This window comes from Bubalus bubalis, chromosome 1, assembly GCF_019923935.1.
Source record: "Bubalus bubalis isolate 160015118507 breed Murrah chromosome 1, NDDB_SH_1, whole genome shotgun sequence".
Classification (NCBI taxonomy): Eukaryota; Metazoa; Chordata; class Mammalia; order Artiodactyla; family Bovidae; genus Bubalus; species Bubalus bubalis.
The window spans coordinates 141389371-141415159 of record NC_059157.1 but is presented as its reverse complement, the minus strand read 5'-3'; the positions used below and the strand labels follow the sequence as shown (position 1 = coordinate 141415159).

At 41.3% G+C, this 25789-nt stretch overlaps 1 protein-coding gene across 9 annotated transcripts in view; it reads right to left on the bottom strand.

Annotated features, from left to right (window-relative positions):
* The window catches only part of TNIK (TRAF2 and NCK interacting kinase), a 400335-nt gene that overhangs the window by 164965 nt on the left and 209581 nt on the right, over nucleotides 1-25789 (bottom strand). For all 9 annotated transcript variants that reach the window (XM_025284476.3, XM_025284780.3, XM_025284525.3 and 6 more), the window contains exon 3: nucleotides 2712-2768. In XM_025284476.3, the coding sequence (XP_025140261.1) occupies nucleotides 2712-2768 (57 nt within the window). The remainder of the gene's footprint in view (nucleotides 1-2711; nucleotides 2769-25789) is intronic.

Sequence of the window (25789 nt, the reverse complement as noted above, 5' to 3'; positions counted from 1 at the left end):
TATAATGAGCACAATTATAATAATTGGTAAGGAGCTTTTACAACATTCCATAATACACAAAAGACAATATGGCAAAATAGAATGTTTTCTGAGGATACCACATGAATTTCACAAAGGAAATCTTATGTTGACTATGATGTGTACAGGGGTGATACAACAGTCATTTGATGCTGGATCATACACCATGGGAAATAAGAAAGCCATTTCCTGATGTGTATCCATGTTTGCCTTTGTTAAGGGTCAGTGGTTACATAATGGTCAATGATGTGGCTAAAACAGGGAACTATCCAGCCCTTTCAATAGAGGTTTCCTCAAGAGAATCAAGCCCACATACTATAAAGCATCCATTGTACGCGATGGATTGACTCTCCTGTGCATTGAAATGGTGCCAGCTCCTCACCATCCCGGGGAGAATTGAGGAAATTGTCTCTAAATCTACATCATCTTCTGTAGGGTTCAGTTGCCTTGTGAAACCCAGTTTAGAGAGGCTAACTAACATAGCTTAAACTGAAAATACATACTCTGGGATAAACTGCTGTGTACCTTTTTTTCTTCCAAGCAAGGTGGTCTAGGAATAGTAAATAATTCTTTGAGCAATTTAAAATCTCACAAACAGAACCAGAAAAGTGATATTCAGAGCTCTCAAGTCATTTGTGCATCAGTATACAGCTCTGTGCACAACTGAGCACCGAGATTAATGATATCAGTGGAACTCAACTGCAGTTCTGCAGACCCACACAATAGAACTTTACAGCATGAATGTCTTGGACTCCATCCATATCTATTAGTTGTTTAACTGCCAAATGTGCTGCACTATGTGGAGATCCTGTTCAATCCAAGGAAAATACAGTAGTACAACTTCAGCAGAATTGCAAAATAGATTCTTACTTGTTTTTGCTGGGAGCTTTGTGAAAGATTGACACATTTCTAATGGGTTTCTGTGCAGAGACTGATAGTATCTGCTCTTGATTTTTGTGTCAGACCCTGCTAATGAAAAACACATTCTCCCTTCACTCCTGACTAATAATAGAACCCGAATAAACTGGGCACATTGGTAGGATGAAAGACTACATTTCCCAGCTTCCCTTGCAGTGAGGTAGCCAAAGCAAGCAGAAGTAAATAGAAATGTTGTGTGTAAGTAGAAAGAATTTCACTGGAGGGGCTGTATTCTGTATCCTCTTCTCCCGCCAACTCTCTCCCCACCCTACCCACCTGTTTTTTGCCTGCCAAAGAATGTGATCAATGGAAATCCATTGTGTCATGGAACTTACCTTAAGTGTGGAAGCTATGTGTCAGAATGGTGGAACAAAAAGATAAAAACACCCTCCTACTCTGTCACATTGCTGCTACACATTTCTGGGCTGTCGACTCTAAACTCATTTAACATGTGAGGGTATAACACTTTCATCATGCTTAAGTCTCTGTTAATTTTAACTTTTTTTTGCAAGTGGCAGAAACTAAACCTTATTAATATAATCTATATGCATTTTTCTTATTCAGTAAAGGCCAGGTGAATTAATAAACTAATTGGAATAAATATTTGAGAAGGTTTACAAGCTCTAAAATTTGAATAATGCATATAAGCATATAAAAGGAAGGAGTACTTTAAGTGGTTCTAAACATATGGAAACAAAATTTTTCACCTGTTAAAATGCATATAATTTTAAAACTGCATATAACATAAAGAGGAATTCAGATTAAAAAATAACTAAGGAAAGAGAGTCAATACAATGTATAGTATAAATGAAAATTACGAAAATTAGTATCATGGTTAATAGCATAGCATATAATGTATACTTATCAAAGGTGACAAATGGGACCAAAGAGGATATGGCTTGAAGTCTGACTTATGGACAAACTGTGTGTATTTCTTATTTGTATAGTAGTTCTTGATATCTTTGTGTGACGTATTCATTCCTCATCTCTTTACACTAAGTAATCCACTTCTGGGACAAATGGAAGACCGTGGTCTTTCAGCTTTTATGTACAGCTGACAGACATCTTTAGAAAAATTCCCAGAACAATAGAAAATCATTGACATGCTTTTGATGTCCAGTGAGACTTTCAAGTCTGATATTTGCTCTGTACTCTAGAAAAGGCATTAAAATATTTTAAATAGGCCTAGCAAAAGGGATTGAAATCATAAGATTGTATTTAAAATAAAGTCTAGTTCTTAGATTGCTTTTGATTATCTAGGCAGAAATTTTATTTCAGTGTTGCTCAATAATAATAAGTATTTGTGCGTATGGTGAATATTTGGTCCATAATATTTTAGGGAAGAAAATATTCATATTATACATCCTACTAGGATTTTAGAGCCATCCAAACTCTTGCCTGTTTCAGCATTAGGTGGACTTTGGGGAAAACTGTTAAGACCCACCTCTTCAGCGTAATCTCAGTATTATTCTCTTAATACCTTCAAATCCTTGTTTTGTCTTCATATGCAAATGTCCTCAGTTGTGTTTATGTAAATTATTGGCACACATTGTTCTTCACTCTGACTTACTTAAGGCAGTGTGTAGTATCTAATTAGAATGATTTACCCATGGTCATCTCAGTTAATTGCTGAATACTCTTAATGTTAAGCAAACATGGAAAAGATCTTAGATGTCTAACAAAGATTCTGTTTCCAAAAAATGATTTCTCTATCACTAACTTCTTATGACAAATATATAAAACAACTTCGAGGTGGCAAGATAAAGATACATTACCCCTGTGACATCCATAACCTTGATGGCTGCCAGCTGGCCCGTTTTGACATGACGACCCTGTAAAAAAATTTTTAAACAATTCAGTTCTGATAAGCAATATTAGCATTAGGCTTCAACTGTAACGAACAAGTATGTGGATCAGTGTTACAGAGTGCCAATGGGAAAGACAGATAGACAAACAGACATATAGAGAAATCTTAAATGCTTTGTAGATCAACCTCTATTTAAAGTTTATTTTGTAACACACGTCCATCACTTTGTCTTTTGAGTTTGTTTTAGCAGCTTTTGTCAAGTTTAATAAAAGAGAAAATGTCAAATAATGAGGTTCTACCTCCTCTCCAAGGTGTTAGGGGCTTGAGTAGGAGGAGGGGTGTACATGGAATATCTGGGTGGAGCAGACGCAAGCAGCTAGTTTCCTTGATTATTAAAATCCCTTGTATTGTGACAGTCTCAAATGGATATGACTCTGCTGGAGTTCACTTGAGACTGCTAGTTTATCTTCATCTTAAAAGGGGACCTAAAGGAAAATAGAGACCAATCAATCTGAATTTGTGATCAAAGAGACACTATTGAGCCCAAGGAACTGCTTCCCCAGAGTGGGTATCTCTGGCCTTTTTAACTACAGGAAGCATCAAGCACTTGGAATGGGAAGAGAACAGGATGTGGAGAGGAGGATATCCTCAAAGAGAAGCTTTATCTGTATAAGAAACATAAAGTCTATATCTGACTCTCAGACAGGAGCAAAGATGGTCAGTCTCATTATTTCTAAATGCATTCTTTACGTGGCTTTTAAAATACATTTTACCTGCCACCGCTATCAGGCAGTATAATATACCTTCCAAGGCAAATCTCTTTCACCTGAGGCAAATCCCTTTCACCTTCTAGGTCTCAATTTCCTCATCTGAAAAATGGAAATAATGACAGTACCTAACTCATAGCACTGCAAGGAGGATTAAATGAGACAGTAAGTGTTAAGTGCCTGACGGTGCCTGGCACAGAAGAGCTGTGAGAAGATGCTGGCTGTAGATGTTTATGGCCCTGTCTTGTGATTCCTTTTACGAGCTGTCTTCCCTTTTAAGTTATACGTTTCATGGAGGTAAGTGCGTGCCTCATCATTGTAGTCCTAGTGCCTGGAGTAGTGGGTGCCCAGCCCATAGACGCAGTGGCATGTTTCTGGATGAGCAGCAGCAGTTAGTGAGGGCACGTCCACCTGAAGCTGGAGGAGACAGGCTTGGTGCTGCCTGTCACGTTTCTTCTCATCAGCTCTGTGTATGCATCTGCCTGATTCTAACAGTGCTTCCTTCACCTTTCAACCGCCATTCTGTTTCCTGTCTTTCCTCCTCATTCAGGAAAAAAGCACAAGTAAGAAGACTTTAAATCGGTAATCCAATATGGTCACAGACGTACTTCAATTTTCAATAAACTGAGGGAGCGGGTTGAAGAGTTACCACTCTAAGAGTCCAGGACCAGAATTCCAGAGGCCTGGTTCTGCCCATGACCAGCTGGTTCATCAGAAGCATGTTATAATCATCCACCTGGGCCCTGGTTTCTCCATCTGCAAATTGCGCTCTGTGGTTGGAGATGGGGGGGAAAGGTACCATTCTTAACACCCCAAGGAAGTTTAGGAAAATTAGTTGGAAATTTAGTTTTCACAGTGACTGAGTGGAGGAGAATAGTACTGTGCTATTCAGAGGCCAGGGGCCGGCAATACTGACTTCCTGCAGAGCTGGAAGGCAATCTCATACAAAGGAGAAGTAGCAACAGCGCCCTCTGTTGATAAAACACTGAATGACCTCCAGGGTTTTCCTGGTCCCAGTAAGTCTGTGATGCTGTAATGGTAACCTTAACAAAGATCAGCTGCTTCTCTTCGGGAATAGAAAGTCTTTAAAGTAAGGGTCATTAAACAATAACTATTTAATATAGCACTAAAGAAGGGTAGGAGCACTGCAGACAGAGGGTCTGGCTGATCACACAGCTGAAATTTCACGCTGAAATTCTTTTAATGGTGCCATGCAGCCAGGGAAGGGGAATGTTTGGGTATGTCTTGTGGGGACCTCTAAGAAGTGACCCCTGCCTGGCTCACCACTGGTGGGCTCCCACCTGCTCTTACTTTGTAGTCCTTAACAAAAACTCGCAGCAGTGGCCACAGGACTGGAAAAGGTCAGTTTTCATTCCAATCCCAAAGAAAGGTAATGCCAAAGAATGCTCAAACTACCGCACAATTGCACTCATCTCACACGCTAGCAAAGTAATGCTCAAAATTCTCCAAGCCAGGCTTCAACAGTACATGAACTGTGAACTTCCAGATGTTCAAGCTGGATTCATCGAAAAAGCAAGAGAGTTCCAGAAAAACATCTACTTCTGCTTTACTGACTACGCCAAAGACTGTGTGGATCACAACAAACTGTGGAAAATTCTTCAAGAGATGGGACTACCAGATCACCTGACCTGCCTCCTGAGAAATCTGTATGCAGGTCAGGAAGCAACAGTTAGAACTGGACATGGAACAACTGACTGGTTTCAAATAGGGAAAGGAGTATTTCAAGGCTGTATATTGTCACCCTGCTTACTTCACTTATATGCAGAGACATTATGAGAAACGCAGGGCTGGATGAAGCTCAAGCTGGAATTAAGATAGCTGGGAGAAATATCAATAACCTCAGATATGCAGATGACACCACCCTTACGGCAGAAAGCAAAGAAAAACTCGAGTCTCTTGATGAAAGTGAAAGAGGAGAGTAAAAAGTTGGCTTAAAGCTCAACATTCAGAAAACTAAGATCATGACATCTGGTCCCATCACTTTATGGCAAATAGATGGGGAAACAGTTGAAACAGTGAGAGAATTTATTTTGAGGGGCTCCAAAATCACTGCAGATGGTGGCTGCAGCCATGAAATTAAAAGACACTTGCTCTTTGGAAGAAAAGCTATGACCAACCTAGACAGCATATTAAAAAGCAGAGATATTACTTACCAACAAAGATCCGTCTAGTGGAAGCTATGGTTTTTCCAGTAGTCATGTATAGATGTGACAGTTGGACTATAAAAAAAGCTGAGTGCTGAAGAATTGATGCTTTTGAACTGTGGTGTTGGAGAAGACTCTTGAGAGTCCCTTGGACTGCAGGGAGATCCAACCAGTCCATCCTAAAGGAAATCAGTCCTGAATATTCACTGGAAGGACTGATGCTGAAGCTGAAGCTCCAGTACTTTGGCCACCTGATGCGAAGAACCTACTCATTTGAAAAGACCCTGATGCTGGGAAAGACTGAAGGCAGGAGGAGAAGGGAACAACAGAGGATGAGATGGTTGGATGGCATCACCGACACGATGGACATGAGTTTGAGTAGGCTCCGGGAATTGGTGATGGACAGGGAAGCCTGGCGTGCTGCAGTCCATGGGGTCACAAAGACATGACTGACTAAGCGAACTGACTGACTGATAATCTAACACTAGAAAAGAAAACTTCTCCTCCATTTAAAATCTCTGTTCCAAGTTAAAATAACTGTTCTTGATGAGTCTGACAGACGACCAAATAATACACCTTGGGGATGGCAGTTTGGGTTTAAATGAGATCCTAGAGGTGGAAAAATTAGCAGTCTCAGTTCAGTGCCAGCAAGGGTCCATGCTCTGGAACAGGAAGGCGGCTGAGCTGTCAACCTTTGATGAGGGGGCCACCATGAAGGCTGCCCAGCATGAGATGTCTTTTACATCACTGGGGAATGCCAAACTAAATTAGGATCCAGATGAAGGCAGGCTTTGAGGGGATGGCTAGGAATCAGCTGACCTATAAGATCACTAGACACCTGAGGCACATCAGTGTTAAGACAGTGTTCAAAGAGGCGACTTCATAAAGTCACAAATAAATTGAATAGGAAAAGCCCTTGAGGGGCCTAATCTAATCCTTCTTTTAGAGATCAGGCCAAAATCTCACAACTAATGAAGACCTAAACCCAGGATGCTTCTTCATCTGTTCCACTTCTGCTTTCCAGCTCCTGAATGGGAAATTTTATCACTAAAATTTAAACATAATTTTTTAAACCAACCTTTTCATATTTTATTTAATTTGAATTAAACATGAGCCATTTGTCCCTGTTTCATGTAGGATTCAATTTTTTTTTTTCCTTTTTGAGAGCAGGGAAACAGGGAGGATGTTATTATTACAAAAATATGTGAAGTGAAAATTCAATACTACTAATTTTAACTTATTCCCAATTACAAGAGAACTTTAAAATATCCTCTATTTAATTTGGATCTAAAGTACATATTCAACCAAGGAGTAAAAATTAAATTCTGGGGGAAAAGAAACTTTAAAGGAGACAAAGAGTTAAAATTTTTTATCCATGAAAATTAGGGGGAAATATCCCATTAAATTGCAATTGCTGAGTCATTTTTTAATGAAAGATGAAGTAAGAGTTTTTTTTTCTACTGACATAACCAACAATAACAAAAATAACAGACTAAATCTGGAAAAACAAAATTGGTATTCCACTAGGACCCAAAGCCTCAATCATGTCCTGAAACACAAAAAGCCCTCAGAAAAACAGGAGGGGAAAAAAAAAACATCAAATCAAGTCAGGGAGAGCAGAGGCCGTGGGGTCACTCAGCTGGCATGAACCTGCGTCCCCCCAGAACAGAGTTTCTCTGCCGAGTTTATGATTAACCTATCTATCCAAAACTTTATTCCCTTTCTAGTTCCACACCTGTTCCCCTTGAAATTGACAAGTATCATAGAAAAGGGGGGACTGGAACTGAGCAGGACCCTGTGGGGCCCTCCTGGGTGTAATGCCCCTTCGTGTCTCCCTTATCTGGTTTGTGGAAAAAGACTTTAGTCTCCTTAGGCCTTCCCTGAGTTTCAAAGAGCAGAGTCAAGAAGTTAATGATTCAGACAAGAGTCACTTGGCACCCAGTTCCCTCCCAAAGGGGTACAGATAACAATCGGATGTGTATCTTTGAATTATTATGCAGAAATTAAGATACCCACCCAGGTAGAGGATCGTGACTACATGCTGACCACAAGCATGCAGACCCCAGACTGGGAGGAACCAAAAGGTTGAGTTCCGAAAAACACCACCCTGTTACCTCACCATAAGCCCATCAGAAGAAGGTCCATGAGCTGATCAAGGATCCTTATGACCCTCTCCCCTAATACTGTCTTTAAGAACACTTGCTTGAATGCCATTAGGGAGTTTGGTTTTTTTTAGCATGAACCACCCATTCAACTTGCTTGGTCCCTGCAAGAAATAAAATTTCTTTGGGGAGAAATTTGCTCCAGACTCTCAGCATTTAGGCTTGTTTGGCCTCACTGTGCATCAGGCACGTGAACTTGGACTGGACAATAGGTGGGAGCACTCCATGCAGGTGCTTAGACAGACTTACAAACCCATTCTGCTTCCCCTTCTTTTTATCCTTCTACCTCCCACTTGATGAGTACAGTACCTTCAAGGATTATAGTACCTTCAGCTCTCTAGATCCACAGGTTCCACATTCACATATACATTCAACCCAACTCAAACAGAAAATACTTGGGAAAAAAATTCTGGGACATTCCAAGAAGCAAAACTTGAGTTTATCTGCATGCCAGTTACTATTTACTTTGTATTTATCACTATTTACATAGCATTCACATTGTGTTAGGCATTATAAGTAATCTAGAAATTATTTACATTATATTGGAGAATGTGCATAGGTAATATGCAAATACTGTGCTATCTCATGTAAAGGACTTGAGCATCCACAGATTGTGGGACCCAAGCAGGATCTTGGAATCAACACGCAACCCAATCCCCATCCCATTATAGATATGGAGGGACTACGTTGCCCTTTTACCTACTCCCTAAAATAAATACAAAAGGAAAACAATGGTTGTGTCCAAAATAGCCATGCAAGCCTGGTCTCTTCTATTGCTGTTATTTTCTAAGGAACAGTAAGATGGCTTAAAACTGCTGGCTCGAGGCAAGGCTGGAAGAGACTCCTTTCATTTCTAGGTCACTGAAATACATTTGTTTCTAACACAGCACAGGAGAAAATCAGGGCCGAGAAAAATGCAGAAATTCTGCCCACCATCTCCATTCCTCCTTGTCCAAGGACTCACACAGGTAGAGTGCTTTTAGTTCTTTGTGCTTAGCTTAGATTTGATCTTGCCTTTATTGAGGAAGACTTCTTCAAGTTCCTAATTTCAAGCAAGTGCCCTTACCTTTGTGTTTTCACAACATCCTACACTAACCTACCAATTGTAATCCAATACTGTAATTTTCAAAATGTGCACCATAAGAACCATGAAAATAAATCTAATGAAATAGAAAAAAACAAAACAAAGCAAAATGCAGTGTAGAGCATGTAGTAATGGTAGCTGTTGTTTCACAGATTAAATGTTACGGTTACACTGATCACCTGTCTATCAATGATATTGTAAAACACAACCCAGATTCTCCTTTCAAGACTGAAGTAGCTGACAGCTCTCAGCCAAGGCCCTCTTGGAACTGTCAGAAGCCCAAGGTCATGCTCCCTCCTGGAGACAGCCAACTCCAGTGGCTGGCTGATAGAGAAGTATAAAGGCTCAGGCCTTTAGTTTTAAAGTTGGACAATTCTGTAGAGCCTGCTCGGCTCCTGATCTCTCCTTGAGATGGCTGAGGTTTGTCTTGAGACGTGCATGCATGCTAGGTTGCTTTGGTTGTGTCCAACTCTTTGTAACCGTATGAACCTTAGCCCGCCAGGCTCCTCTGTCCGTGGGATTCTCCAGGCAAGAATCCTGGAGTGGGTTGCCATTCCCTCCTCCAGGGCATGAGATTGCATTGCAGTTAAACTCCTTCCTCTGCACAATACTGTGCATGCTGCTCAGTCACTCAGTCGACTGACCGAGTCACTCAGTCACTCAGTGTCCAACTCTTTGTGACTCCATGGACTATAGCCTTCCAGGCTCCTCTGTCCATGGGATTTTCCCAGCAAGAATACTAGAGTGGGTTGCCATTTCTTCCTTCAAGGGATCTTTCTGATCCAAGGATCGAACCCATGTCTCCTAAGTCTCCAGCATTGCAGGTAGAGTCTTTTAACATTTTGCACAATGTCAGTTTTTTCCCCCCTACAGGTGTAGATCCTAAGAACACTCTCCAGTATAATTCCTACCTACATATACCTCCATCTCAGGATCTGTTCCCTGGGAAACTCCATCTAAGACAACTGGTACCAGGAATGGCCTGAGGAGACAAGCTCTCAGAGTAGCTGTCAATAAGACTCCCATCACTGGCGGCAGGTGGCTCACCGGTAGTCCCGGGCACACTGCAGCAGCGTCGCTGTCAACACATTCACTAGTGGGGAACTGGAGTAGGTTACAGGCGCCAGGGAACACAACAGTGAGCCCAATATTTCAGACTTCTGAGAGGTCCTTAGGAAACAGTTTAAAAAAGTAGAATCAGATGGCTTTTGCAGAGAGTCACTGATGTACTAGAGAAAGACAGTGAAGACAGTGAAAACCATAGGTGACCGATCATCAGCTGAAGGCAACGTGTGAAAATCATAAGGTAGGTCAGATTAAATTCCGAGGTCTGTGCAATATTTTTAATCAAGATGGGAATATCCCTTCTGAAGATGCAGAGGGCTCCAGGGATGAGGGGTTTCAAGCATCCAAGTGCATCAACTTGATTGTTTCTATTCCAAGTTTCAGAGCTCATTTCTTCTTAGTCAGGCTTGAAGTAACGATTCAACTTTTGTTTTACTCTAATAATTCCTGACGGAGAAGGCAATGGCACCCCACTCCAGTACTCTTGCCTGGAAAATCCCATGGATGGAGGAGCCTAGTAGGCTGTAGTCCATGGGGTCGCTAAGAGTCGGACATGACTGAGCGACTTCACTTTCACTTTTCACTTTCCACTTTCATGCTCTGGAGAAGGAAATGGCAACCCACCCCAGTGTTCTTGCCTGGGGAATCCCAGGGACGGGGGAGCCTGGTGGCTGCCATCTATGGGGTCACACAGAGTCGGACACGACTGAAGTGACTTAGCATAGCATAGCAATAATTTCTGAATCTGGTCCCCAGCTGTTGATCCTGACAGCACCTCCCAAAACACTTCCTACAAGCAATATCTGTCCTCAGAATTTGTTTCCTAGGGAACTCAACCAAAGTATCTATCTATCTCTCTATCTACTTACCTACCTACCTACTTACCTATCTGTATTCTCAATATTAATGTAACATAATAATTTTTACTCAATCTGGGGTGAAAGATTTTAGAAAAACTCTGACCTAAAGAGTGAATAGAATAAACTAGGGAATTTATTCAAGCATTGGGAGTTATATTCCAGATAACAAGAACAGCATGTTCAAAGGTCCTGTGGTGTAGGGATTTGACCATTCAAGTAACTGATGGCAGGCCAGTATGACTGGAGTAGACAGTATATGTCTAATGAGTACATACAGGGTACTCATGTACCCTGTGAGAACAGGCCATTTCAAGAAGTTCTACCTTCAACCTAAGACTGACGGGCAGTCACTTTAGGGTTTGAAGCAAGGTTGTAGGGTCATCAAGTTTGCCTTTTGAAAAAAAAAATTCTTTGGAGGCAGGGCAGGGAACAGGGGAAACTAGAAAAGATGATGGAACAGTAACAGCATTGCTTAGCATTTCATTTGCAAGATAGTGGCAACTTGAACTAGGATGGAAGTAATGGAGAAGATGAGAGGTAGAGAGAGTCCAGAGATATTCAGGAGGTCAAATCAACAAGATTTGAGAATGGATGGGATATATATTCACCCCCATGTTTCCCAGAGTGTTTAACATAGCAGGGATTCAGTAAACATTTGCGCAATGACAGAGGTTCTTGGGCAATACTATCCATATGACCATATCAGTTTCTTCCATTCCCCACTCCCAAGCCCTATGTCAACACACACACACACACACACACATTTTTATCCAGTCACAAAGTGTATAGGAGCAGATGAGACAGGGTTGTGAGCAGGAATTACAACCATTTCACCCATAAATAAATTAGAAGATGATTTTAGTGGATGAAGTTCCTTTAAACTCTGTAGAGAGGCCAATTTACTTCCCCTCTGCAGAGATCACAGAGAAACTAGAAATTGGTTTTAGCTTTCCTTCTGAGAGTGAAGGTGAACACCGATTTTCCACTCACAATTAAGATTAAAGCATAGTTAAGATACCTATCTGAACATCTTCAGGAATGCAACCCTTCTTTGATACATGTCTTGAGGCAAAAAGGTAGATAAGACAAGTTTATGAAAAGACTTTATAAATCCTTATGATCAAGCAACAAGAATGTTCACAGAATATGCTTGGCACGATGTCTGCTCCTATGGTTTCCCCAGGTTATTGGGGCCTCTATTTATCCTTGGTCTGCACCTGCCATTCATCTGAGACTTAAAAATTCCTCCTGACCACAAAAGCAGAGCCCTCGTTGCTCCCAGACGGTGACAAAGATGAAGCAAGGTAGCGATACAGGACAGTTCCCAAGCAACAGTTCTCTATCTCAACACCACTCACTGTGAATTCCTTTGCTTGGCACCTCCAAGAAGCAGAAAATGGATTGTTTTCAAGATTGTTCAGGGCTGGGCCAACTGAGAATTGAGGCTTGCTCACAGAAACAGGGCAGGGAAGAAAAGCCCGTGTCTCATTTTTCTTTTTAGAAACTAGCATTCCTGTCTTCATGGCTGCCAGTTTGGCTTAGTTTATAAAAATCAAAATGGATGATTAAAAGGAAAAAAAAAACCAAATAGCTACAATTTTTAGCAGACAATAGTTAATATATGCAGGTTCCATGGCAGGAAGCCTGATGCCTGTACCCAGGAAAGGCGTGCACAGCTGAAGCGACAGCAGTGAGGAGCAGACAGGCTGTGGGGTGATGAGAGCTCAAAAAAGGAGCAGAACCAGTCTCTTGGCCATGGCCTTAAGCCAAGAACACATTGCCCAATAACCTCCTCGCACAACCCCTCAAATGAGCACAAAACAGAAGATCTTACTGGCTCTCATCTGATTTATGCCACAGAATTACCACAGTCTTTTGTGGCTTCTGTACATTAATTTCTGGGAGGACTAAGCCCCCTAGACGTGAAGGATCAAAGGCAGGGGATAGAATGTCTGCATGCAGCCAGCTCCCCAGCCCCCCAATATTCTACTGCTCCCCATTCACCATGACAGCCTTCCTTGTCCTCCAAGTCAGGGTGGTACACGGGGATACGTGTGGCATTTAAAAGCTCTGGTTCCTGGACACCAGTACAGAATGAAGTTTACACCCAACCTCAGTAAAGGCTTGCGAGGTGGCTCAGTGGTAAAGAACTTGCCTGCCAATGGAGGAGATGCAAGAGAAGCCGGTTTGACCCCTGGTTCAGGGAGAGCCCCTGGAGTAGGAAACGGCAACCCATTCCGACATTGTTGTCTGGAAAATTCTCTGGACATAGGAGCCTGGCAGGCTACAGTCTATGGAGTCACAAAGAGTCGTGCACGACTGAGTGCGCATGCACTAGCATTCAGTAAAAGGAGAAAACAACCTTCTGACAAAATCTTCCAGCAGCTAAAAGCATTCAACTTAAGCGGTCTTCTGACAATTTCTGTCATGAAAATGTTCATTAACTAAACGTTCTCAATTTTTTAAAAGTCAAAGCAAAAACCCTATCTTGGCTCTCAATGGTTATTTTTGGTTTTTATTGGGGTGGCCAAGTGAGATTTCTGTACTCTATGAAATCTGAGAGTCAGGCACAGGTGTTGTAAGATACATGTGCATAGTATGGTAGAAAGGCCAGGAACCCCCTTAAGATACAAAGATGGGCTGTTCTCGATACAGTCTGTAAAAAGTTAAATGTAATAATATATATCGCTGTTAACAACTTACACTAAATAATCCATGTGAACTGTATAGAAGCCAATTTCTCTTTCCTCTTTAGTCTGTAATGCCATGGGCCCTTCAGTCCTCCAGGCACATGGCTACTACTACATGCTAGGAAACTCCTCAGGACTCTGCCTTATGTCCATTTAATTCTCTGACATTGTCAAGGACAGAATTTTGCAAAGAGTAGGTGCTAAATCATGCTGGGAAACAGGAAGTTTCCAGGCCTAGTGGACCTTATATGCTGCCCCCAATTATGGTGAAAAGCGAGACTCCAGTGACCCATCATGGCTGAATCTGCAGGGCGCTTGATAGAACTGGGGGAAATGCCTACTCAGGAGGGGCAGAAAGCTTTTTTCTTAAGAAAAGAGATTGTAACTATGGCTTATGGCATGGAAACTGTAAAAGACACACTGGAAAAGACCCTGATGCTGAGAAAGATTAAGGTCAAGAGGAGAAAGGGGGCAACAGAGGGTGAGATGGTTGGATGGCATTAGACTCAATGGACATGAGTTTGAGCAAACTCAGGGAGATGGTCAAGGACAAGGAAGCCTGGTGGGCTGCAGTCCATGGGGTCACAAAGGGTCAGACAGGACTGAGCAACTTAACAACAATAACAATAGGACCTAGAGGAAGAAGCCACACAGTCCGATGTGAATGTTTTGCTCAAGAAGCTTTTGTGTTTGTTCTTTCAACACCCACATTGGGTCACAGAGTAACCTGGAAACCGGAGAAGACCTTAGCATTCTGCGTTTCAGATTCTCAGTTTACCTGAGGAAGAAAGTCAGGCAGAGGAAGATATGACCAGAGAAAATCAAGGCCCTGATGCTGCCCAGCTACAGTTCCTCCATCTCTGCCTCCCCTTTTCCTGAAAGAATACTAACCCCAGGCAGGCAGACAGGCTCTTGGCGAAGGGCAGCCTATTTTTTTAGATTTCGAATCAATAGCTCCTTCTCTAGGGACTATTTTACAGGCAACTCTTGTCTTCCCCTGAGGACCTTGGGCAGACCCTGTGCTCGCTTCATCCCACCTCCCAGCTGCAGATTAAGAAGATATATTATGTTGGCCCTCCAGGCCTTGCAAAGGTTTGTCAATTACAGCCCGAAACCGGCCCGGTGGTCAGATTTACGACCACGTGGTCAGGAGTGGGCGGGGTTGGCTTTGCATCATGAGGCACCACAGGCGCGGGGGCAGAGATTAATCATAAAAAGACGGCGCTGCATTTCATTTCACCTAATTTATGGCTTTCATAGGAAGCCAGTCCACCCACAGCACCGTCTGGGTCACTTAATAACAGAATGTCTTCGGCAGCAGCAAGAGCGGGTTTCGAGGCTCAGAAGTGTGCGGAAACAGAAAGGACCGCACCCCAAGTAGAGAGAAAAACAATGCAAAGGACCACAGTGTTCCCAGCCATCATTCATGGGGCGGCAGGAACACAAATAGGGACCCATTTGACTTTTTATCAGGGCTGCTGATGAATAAACCCTCTCCCACAGTGTCCTCAAACCTCCAGAAATTTTAATTAAAACAAAAAAAGTGTCAGCAAGAGAAGCACTGGAATGTAATTAGGGCCCACCAAATCTAAAATAATATGGGAGAAAAAAAAAGACTAGTAATGAAAGGGAAGCTTTCATGTTCTTACTGAATCCCTGCTCTGTTGCTGACACAAAAATCAATTTCAATAGGCTTTAGTTGTATCTGAGCAGGAACACAGGCAACAGATGAAATTTAGTGGGCAATTTACTGGAGTCATAAAGATTTCCATGAAAGAGAGGCTGCAGTGAGTGCTCTCAACCAAATGCCTCCTCTGTAAGAACCCTGCAAGTATGTGTGTGTGCCTGTGCATATGGATATAGATGGGGGTGGGGATTTTGAATAGTTACATATCCTTTAGCCTAAAATAAAAAAAGACACCCTCCCCCACCTTTACCTCACAGCCTTTAAGGGGCAATTTTAGCTCCACCCCAGGTGATACCTGGCTTCCCAGGTGAATCAGTGGTAAAGAATTCACCTGCCAGTGCAGGAGACTCAGGAGAGGTGGGTTCAATCTCTGGGTGGGGAAGATCCCTTGGAGGAGGAAATGGCAACCCACTCCAGTATTCTTGCCTGGAGGATCCCATGAACAGAGGACCCTGGCAGGCTACAGTCCACAGCATCTCAAGGAGTCAGACGTGACTGAGCACTGGTGATGTTGAGGGGATACCTGGAGACAGTTTTTGATTGTCATCACAGCTCACTGCTGCCACTGATATCTAGTGGGTAGAGGCCAGTCCAGTTCAGTTCAGTCACTCAGTCGTGTCCGACTCTTTGCGACCCCATGAATCGCAGCACACCAGGCCTCCCTGTCCATCACCAACTCCCGGAGTTCACTCAGACTCACGTTCATCGAGTCAGTGATGCCATCCAGCCATCTCAGCCTCTGTCGGCCCCTTCTCCTCCCGCCCCCAATCCCTCCCAGCATCAGAGTCTTTTCCAGTGAGTCAACTCTTCACATGAGGTGGCCAAAGTACTGGAGTTTCAGCTTCAGCATCATTCCTTCCAAAGAAATCCCAGGGCTGATCTCCTTTAGAATGGACTGGTTGGATCTCCTTGCAGTCCAAGGGACTCTCAAGAGTCTTCTCCAACACCACAGTTCAAATGCATCAATTCTTCGGTGCTCAGCCTTCTTCACAGTCCAACTCTCACATCCATACATGACCGCTGGAAAAACCATAGCCTTGACTAGACGGACCTTTGTTGGCAAAGTAATGTCTCTGCTTTTGAATATGCTATCTAGGTTGGTCATAACTTTCCTTCCAAGGAGTAAGTGTCTTTCAATTTCATGGCTGCCGGGAGCCGGCGAGAGACATTCCACTCGTGACAAAGATCATGAGGAAGGAGGCTCGGCATACGCAAAGGCGGGATCGAGCCTCGGGAGTCCCCCCGGATATTCTCGAGCATCTACCCCCCCAAAACCAGAGTCTACCTACTTTATTGCTTTGTGCTCTCACCTCTGACTTTACTGGGGGCTGTCCCCCACCACCATCTCGCTCTCTCTGTCAAAGAGTTAACTTACAGCTCCACTTAATAAAGTTCCTGGGCAATTAGGAGTTTTTAAATCTAAACCCCTCAGATGGCTCTCTAACTCGCCTGACAAGTTTACCCGGACCCCTACAGCTATGCATACGATTGTTTACAGTCTCAGATATTCAAATAGCTTAGAGCCTCTCAGAGAGTTAGAAACTGTCAGAATAAAAACTAGTAAAAGACTTCATTGATGAACCAATGCTTGTCGCCAAGTTTTCACATCCCCTGAATTGTATCCTTGAATGTGTATTAATTAATATAGTTGGTATGTAGAAGAAATAAGTAGTGGCCTTGGTGTTAGTAACTTTAGACCCTTAAGGTAATAAATTCTTTCCTTTGTTGTAAACCCATTACACATCTGCCCTATAGGAATGTAATTTTATCTTCGGAAGATGGCGCCAAACCTTAAAATAATTACTCTTAGAGAAAATAAGTCTTTGTTGATAAGTCTTTGTCAAGAGTCATAAAATGTTAATAGGCCTTCTGGCCAGAAGATGATGTAAATCACCTAAACCATTTGTATACGATAAATTTGCAGGAAAGAAACCCTGGTTTTTGATAAGCATCAAAGACTGCTGACTTTGCATCCCCTATTATCCTCTATGTGTAACTTAGGGTATATAAGCCCCTGTTGAAAATAAAGCTACGGGCCTTGCTCACCAAAGCTTGGTCTCCCCATGTCATTCTTCCCCTCAATTTCCAGCTGAGTCTCCATCTGGAGCACGGATATCCTCTGCGACCATTTATTTGCCTGGGCTTCTAAGACCCACTCAAGAAGGTGTCTAAGGTGGGGCACCTTCCGCTATTCGAGAGGGCGCCTGCGGCCTCCGTGGTCAGAGCTAACCTGGTGTCACGGGTTATATTGATTTTCCGCGTAAACCAAGCTACTCAGCTTCTTTTCTCCACTGAATGTTCCTACTGAGCTATCCTCATTCTATTACTCTTTATATCTTTGATGAATAAATAAATAAATAGTCGCCGATGCCGTCTCTCCTTCGAATACCCTGGATCAGCCGGGGCTGGACCCCGGCACATGGCTGCAGTCACCATCTGCAGTGATTTTGGAGCCCCAAAAAATAAAGTCTGACACTGTTTCCCCATGTATTTCCCATGAAGTGATGGGACCAGATGCCATGATCTTCGTTTTTTGAATGTTGAGCTTTAAGCCAACTTTTTCACTCTCCACTTTCACTTTCATCAAGAGGCTTTTTAGTTCTTCTTCACTTTCTGCCATAAGGGTGGTGTCATCTGCATATCTCAGGTTATTGATATTTCTCCCGGCAATCTTGATTCCAGCTTGTGTTTCTTCCAGCCCAGCGTTTCTCATGATGTACTCTGCATATAAGTTAAATAAGCAGGGTGACAATATACAGCCCTGACGTACTCCTTTTCCTATTTGGAACCAGTCTGTTGTTCCATGTCCAGTTCTAACTGTTGCTTCCTGACCTGCATACAGGTTTCTCAAGAGGCAGGTCAGGTGGTCTGGTATTCCCATCTCTTTCAGAATTTTCCACAGTTGATTGTGATCCACACAGTCAAAGGCTTTGGCATAGTCAATAAAGCAGAAATAGATGTTTTCCTGGAACTCTCTTGCTTTTTCCATGATCCAGCGGATCTTGGCAATTTGATCTCTGGTTCCTCGGCCTTTTCTAAAACCAGCTTAAACATCTGGAAGTTCCCGGTTCATGTATTGCTGAAGCCTGGCTTGGAGAATTTTGAGCATTACTTTACTAGCATGTGAGATGAGAGCAATTGTGTGTTAGTTTGAGCATTCTTTGGCATTGCCTTTCTTTGGGATCGGAATGAAAACTGATCTTTTCCAGTCCTGTGACCACTGCTGAGTTTTCCAAATTTGCTGGCATATTGAGTGCAGCACTTTCACAGCATCATCTTTCAGGATTTGAAGGAGCTCAAGTGGAATTCCATCACCTCCACTAGCTTTGTTCGTAGTGATGCTTTCTAAGGCCCACTTGACTTCACATTCCAGAGATGGTACCAAACCTTCTACAACTTACAGGACACTGCCCCCACCCCCAACAAATGAGTATTGGGCTCCAAATGTTAATCTGGCCAAGACTGACAAGCCCCAATTTAAAATAATTTCATATTTAATAGGTGCTCAATGAATGCTGAATTCTTGTCAATGTCATAATCCCCCAGAGGCAAAGTTTACAAAGATCAAAAGATAAATAAACTCCTAAAAAAAAAAGATAAGGTCATGCCTTCTGGGATCTCCAGCGCAGGTGGAGAGCAGATGGAGGTGTCATTGTTCTTTCTTTGCTTAGCAGAATTTACAAATGAGGGGCTTGTTCTCAAATTCCAACATGCATGGCCTTTTATAGGGACTTCCCTGGAGGTCCAGTGGTTAGTACTCTGCATTCTCACTGCCCAGGGCATGGGTTTGATCCTTGCTTCCCACATGCTGCATGGCACAGCCAAAAATAAAAAAAAAAATAAAATAAAATGATGGAGCATTTGTATGAACAAGGTTCTCCTCTTATCAACATCTGTGGCCTTTTAGAACACAGGTAATACCCAATAGCCTGTGAGATCCCTCTCCATCGGGCTTTTGTGTGTGTTAGGAGGCCAATTCCAAAATCTTCACTGGCTCCCAGTGAAGCAGCATATTCTAAATTTAAAAAAATTGATAAAGTAGTATTGGGGCTAAAGAGAATTTGGTTTATATTTGGACACAGAAATATAATTTTTGCTAATTATAATTTTGGAAAGAATATCCTATTTTCATTTCTCAGCCACTCTTGTCAATTCTTCACAGTGTGTGTGTTCTTCTCCCCTTCTCAAATGTTTATAGTTTTTAACTGCTGGCAGCTCAATTCAGGAATACAGTATTTTGTTTGATTAAAATATAAATCATGGTGAAACTTCCTGCTAAAATATAAAGGTCAACTATGTAACAATAAAGGTGTTTGCCTTTACCCAACTTAAGTTCTTCAGATCTTGCCATTGTTGTAAGTGATTTGTTTCTAAGAAAGAAGGCAAGGAGGATCCCTCTTTTCTTTAAAAAAAAAAAAAGAATAAGATGAGCAACATTATTCTACATTAATGACACCATTCACCCATTTTAGGCAACTGATTAAAGAGCTCAAGTTTCTGGAAAATGGCCAAAGAAAGACATCCCAAATACAGATCTGGCATGGTTTATACAATGATTATGTCATGGTCATGGTTCCACCTGCAACAGCAGAGGACCCAGATCTCTGCAAAGGCTGAAAACCTCTCTCCTGCCAAAGGAGGTCGTCTGTGTCAGCAGACTGCATGAGCAACTATGCTTTCCAAGCAAAGGCTGCAAATCGTTCTTTGGGTGGGAGGGCGAGAGGACAAAAAGGACGTTTGAAAACCGAAAGCCATTTTATAAATACAGGAGGGCTCGTACATATTTATAATCTTTCAAAGTGGTGGTGACCATGGACTACGGCAATTTGTCAGCAAACACATCCATCCTTGGGAAATGAGCTGCTAGAAGTAATGGCTCAAGAGCCTCTCCGAAGCTTCCACCCTCCCTCCAGAACATTAACGCTGGGCAAAAGATGACACCCTGGGAAAGAAAGAGGGGTCTGTTAAGTAAATCTGACATGCCCCAGGATCTGGGCGGGTAGCTGACTAGTTTATAAGTGCATTTATCAGCTAAATTTAGCTGCAATCCAAGTGTGACCTGTCAGGCAGCTTCCTCTCAAGAAGGGTAAAGTTTCCCTGACCCCAGTGGAATTGTCTCCCACCACACTTCCATGCCTCCAGCCTAGACTTATTGGTCAGGGACTGTGAGAAGAGCAAGGAGAGCATCTTGCTGGCTTTTCAGCCAATCTTGTCTTCTCAAGCAGGCATTTCACCTAGTCCGAGAGAGTCACCAAACTGAGCAGGAGCTTTGGAGGACCTAAGAGATGAAGATGGAAAGTAGGAGAAAAGGCTTTGGAGGAGGCTGAGGAGCCCTTGTATGACTTCCTAGTTATAGAATTACTTTTGGTCAATAGTTGCCTTATCTGTGAATCGCATACAAAATAATTTGCTCACTGAAGGGACTTAGTACACACACACATAAACATATGGTATAGGCTCTGGATAAATGATGATGATGTCTGTGTTGGTCACTCAGTTGTGTCTGACTCTTTGCGACCCTACAGACTGTAGCTCGCCAGGCTCCTCTGTCTGTGGAATTCTCCAGGCAAGAATTCTGGAGTGGGTTGCCATTTCCTTCTCCAGAGGATCTTCCCAACCCAGAGACTGAACCCAGGTCTCCTGCATTGTAGGTGGATTCTTTAGTATCTGAGCCACCAGGGAAACCGTATGATGATATTTCAGTGTTTTCAGTGTTACTAAAGATTGTGTTTTGACCTCATCTCCTGCTGTGTGTCTCCCCCAGCCCACGCACACCACCCTCTCCTCAGCCCTGCCCTTCTGTTCTACTTGCTTGCTCATTTCCTTCAGATTTTGACTCAAAAGTCACCTTTCCTCAGGAGTCCTTCCCTAACCATCCAATCTAATGATTCCATTCCACTGTAGCTCTTATTATCTTCCATCCCGGCTTTACTGTCATCAAACAAATGATAAATTTATCTTGTACACTGCGCAGCTCTGACTCTTGAAAGGAGGTGTCTTGAGGGCAGACACTTCTCTTTGTCATGCTCCTTCTCTCTCTTCAATGACAGATCAGTGCCTGCACTCAATCAATATGGGCTTTAAGAATAAATCTCCAAACTCAGTGGAAACACTTGTGCAGGCAGGTGCCTCTGTTCTCCTTATAAAAAACCACAGCACTTCTTACTCAAGGGCATAACAACTGATAGAACAAGTACTGTCATCAAATGAGGAAACTGAGGCACAGGGGAGCAAGCTTTTAGCAGGTTGTATTTTCCATTCAGACTGGCCCTGCATATAAGTAAACCAAGCAAGAATGTATTACTCCTTTTTTATTCTGTGTAAAATCCTCCCTAAGGCTAAATAAAGGGCATAGAAGGGAAGTGAAAGTCACTCAGTCATGTCTGACTCTTTGCGACCCCCCCTATGGACTCTACAGTCCATGGAAATTCTCCAGGCCAGAATGCTGGAGTACGTAGCCTTTCCCTTTTCCAGGGGATCTTCCCAGCCCAGGGATCGAACCCAAGTCTCCCACATTGCAAGCTGATTCCAGCTGAACCACAAGGGAAGCTCAAATATACTGGAATGAGTAGCCTATCCCATCTCCAGCAGATCTTCCCAACCCAGGAATCGAACCGGGGTCTCCTGCATTGCAGGTGGATACTTTACTGACTGAGCTATCAGGGAAGCCCATAAAGGCATAGAATAGAGCTATAAAATAAAATGCCTGACAATCGGTATATTTTGTCTACGAAGATTTATTTATGTAAATACATAAAATAGTTTTTTATTTAAATATTAGCAACATGTATTGAAAAGTTGTATGAGTATGGAAATGTTATACAGTATAGAAGTAGAGGTGACTGCATCTTCAAATTATGTTCCTGCTAGCAACAGCCAATAAATCAATCATGCACCTCACTGGTGCTTTGTGAACCAGTGAGGACGCTGGGTAACCTTTCCTTGACCACAAATGTGGAAAGACAGGACTAGGATATTCGCCTGAACCATTCAGACCTCAATCAGCTAAGGTCACCTGCACAAAATAAAAATGACGAACTGCCTTTCCCTCCTCCTTTTCCTCATTTCCAGTTGTGGAATAGGTATAGGCATATGGCCAAAGACTCGAATATCAAGTTAAACCTGGTCACCAGGACCTGATTTCTGTCACCTTGGGCCTTACGTACTTGCCTACTGTCCAAAAGATCAGTATCTATCTGCATTTCTTTGGCATTAAGCTCAGGAATGTTGCATTTGCAACATTAATGATTTATTTCAACCATGGCTTCAGTCTTCAGAAAGGATGGTAAGAAAATCAAAATGGTGCTCATTTAAACAAATAACTGAACTGTTAGTTTTTATTATTAAAGTGTGACTCTTGATATTCCACGATCTCCTAACCGGAAAACCTGTCTTAGATTCAGTGAACCATTAAAAGCTAGTATTTAATGCCAATAATAATACAATGTATTAATTTATTAATCATTGATAGACATTCATCAATTCATAGGTGAAACTTTTGAAAAATACATCAAGAACTGTACATACTATGCTTAAAAGTCTTGAATTAAATCACACTTTTTAATAAAAACACATTATACTTCTGTTTTTATATGTTTTAATATTTACTTTTTCTTTTTGAGAAAAATACCTTTTAGATAATAAATTCAAATTGATGAGAAATCTTTGGAAGATGGTAAATGCAGTGAAACTGAAGGGGTAGTAATATACACATTCTATTCAGAATTTGATCAGTTTCTCATTTTTCAATAAGGCTTGAGGCAAATCTCTTTAACTTTTCATGAATTTCATAAGGAAATAAATAGAAATACTTGCTATGTCTGTTTTCTTTTATAGGACAAAAATGCAAATAATAGGAGCAAGCAGATAGGGTGAGATCTTATGACTCACCTGATTGAGTCAACATTTCATTGTGTTGCTCATAATAACTTCCAGTAGAACTGTCTAACCTTGACAATTTCTGTTCACAACATATCACAAATACAATCAGCACAAGATTCCATTATTAAGTAAAATGACAGTCCATAAAAAACTTTCTAAAAAGGCATCACTTCTATAAATAGAAATGGATTTCAGTACACACTGGAATGTGGTCAAGTTTCTACAAAGAAAGGTCTTATAAAGGAAATCTAATTTCAGATAAAATGGGCACAATAATTATAATAAGTTAAAAAAAAAAAAACCTTCTTATCCTAGTCACAAGCCACATTGTTACACAATTCCAAGAAACACTAATACCATTCTTTTGTAGATGAATGGAAATTTCCTGGAATTGAACAATATAGCAGCCCTGTAATTTAAATTTAAATTCACAGACAACTTACTGAGCACCTGTTTTATATATAAAAAGTGGTGTGTCTATCTCTGAGTGGTCTGAGTCATAATAATCATAATTATAAAATTCTTGCATTAATTTAAGTTCATTTTAATAGATTTTACTTCTAAAAGAATATTTACAAAAATATAATTTTGTTTCCTATTTGTTTCATTTTCAGAGGCTTCTTTGAGTCATGACATCTTATTTTGGTGGAAGACATCATTAAAAAGAAAATACATAATATATGTTGTCCTTACAAGACACAATAATTACTTTAAAGAAAAATAGCAAGGGAGAAATCTACTTTATTTCATTGAAAGAGAACTATGTTTATTAGATCCAGAATATTCTTTTCTAATTTACTTTGCAAGGTCCTCCCAGGACAACTCTACTGCAGAAAAAAACTGAAGAGGACTGAGATTTAAAAAGGCTGTCTTTTAAAGGCCATGATACAATTTTAATTTTATGCTTAGTGCTATACTATTCTCATCCAAAGTTCTTTTTTTTTTTAACTCAAATAATCAACATTATAATATATTCTCAAATATTTTCACTTATCCAGAAAAAAGCAAAACAATTGACAGCTGGAAACTTCCTGCATTTCAATTTATATCTGCCGGAACAAAATCACTCTCCAGTCTGGTCACATATTATTTCTGCCACAATTTTAGGGGAAGATACTATTGAGAAAATATCATGCTTTTCAATTTGAAATTTAATCTACCAGCCTGTGTGTTACAAAGGTCAGAAGGAAATGAACTTTATGATTGTATTTTATTAAATTGACACACACATATTTGATATATTTCACTCAGTTAAAAAATTAATTCAGTGGCAGTAAGATAACAACAACTTTACTGGTTCTCTATAGATCAAAGGAAATTGTCTAGACTTCAACAAGAGACCTGAAATTACTATAAGATTATGAAAAAGGAGCAAGGAACCTACTTAGAAACAGTTCTCTAAGTTTCCTAACTATTTGCACGTAAATATATATAAATAACGTATACCATTAATTATACACCATTAATTATTTATGACGGAGAAGGCAATGGCACCCCACTCCAGTACTCTTGCCTGGAAAATCCCATGGATGGAGGAGCCTGGTAGGCTGCAGTCCATTGGGGTCGCTAAGAGTTGGATAGGACTGAGCGACTTCACTTTCACTTTTCACTTTCATGCATTGGAGAAGGAAATGGCAACCCACTCCAGTGTTCTTGCCTGGAGAATTCCAGGGACAGGGGAGCCTGATGGGCTGATGTCTATGGGGTCACACAGAGTCGGACACGACTGAAGTGACTTAGCGGTAATTATTTATGAACAATATTGGTACTGGGTTACCAATATTCTCAGATACTTCTAAGAAATACAGTTTTAAAGCAAGTGATTTGGGAAAAAAGTTAGAATAAAAGGAAACAGGAATTCAGATCTGTTGAAGCTTCTACCTTCACTGTGTATAAAGGAACCAGATGTGTAGGGACTTGGGTCTGATAAAGCAAAGACCTTAGACCTTTACTCTTTAACACTGCACTTAGGTACAGATGTAATTACTAACTCCACAACCTAAATCAAAATTAGAGAAGTTAGAGGCACTTGTGAGAGCAATCTGAATGATGTCAGGAAAGGAGTCAACATATTCATGACATCATAGGCTAAGGAAGAGGCTGAGAAAATATATATAGTAACAGACACTAACTATAAAAGAGTCAACAGAGCTGTGGATCACTGTTTTCTATGAAAAATAAGTGAAACAACAGATTTAATGAATAATTTGAAGTTTTTAATATTCTTATAGATTTGTGAAGGTAATAAAAGACAGTTATCTATGAAGGTTGGGACATCTTTTTAAGATACTTTTATAAAAATAGATCCTCAGGATTTTGGTATGATGAAGGTGCTATAGTACTCCATAATGTAAGAGGGGAAGACCAGATTAGATGTTAAAAATCTGTATAGTGATTTTTTTTTACAATTTATGCATTTCTTTCCCATAGATCACCTCATTTGTTTTTAATAATTTTCCCCTGAGCACCTACTAACACAAATATGAATAAAGTACTATTTCTTGCCCTCATGGAACTTACAGTCACAGCTTTCCTATTATATGTTTTTAATACTATAAATATTTTTAATTTCAGTAAATGAATATCAAGTCCTGTTGGAAATGGTAAGAGAAAAAGAAGTGGAGGTAGGGAGCAGATAAAGAACAGAAGTAGGTGTCAGTATAGGGCAGTCTTGAAAACATGAAG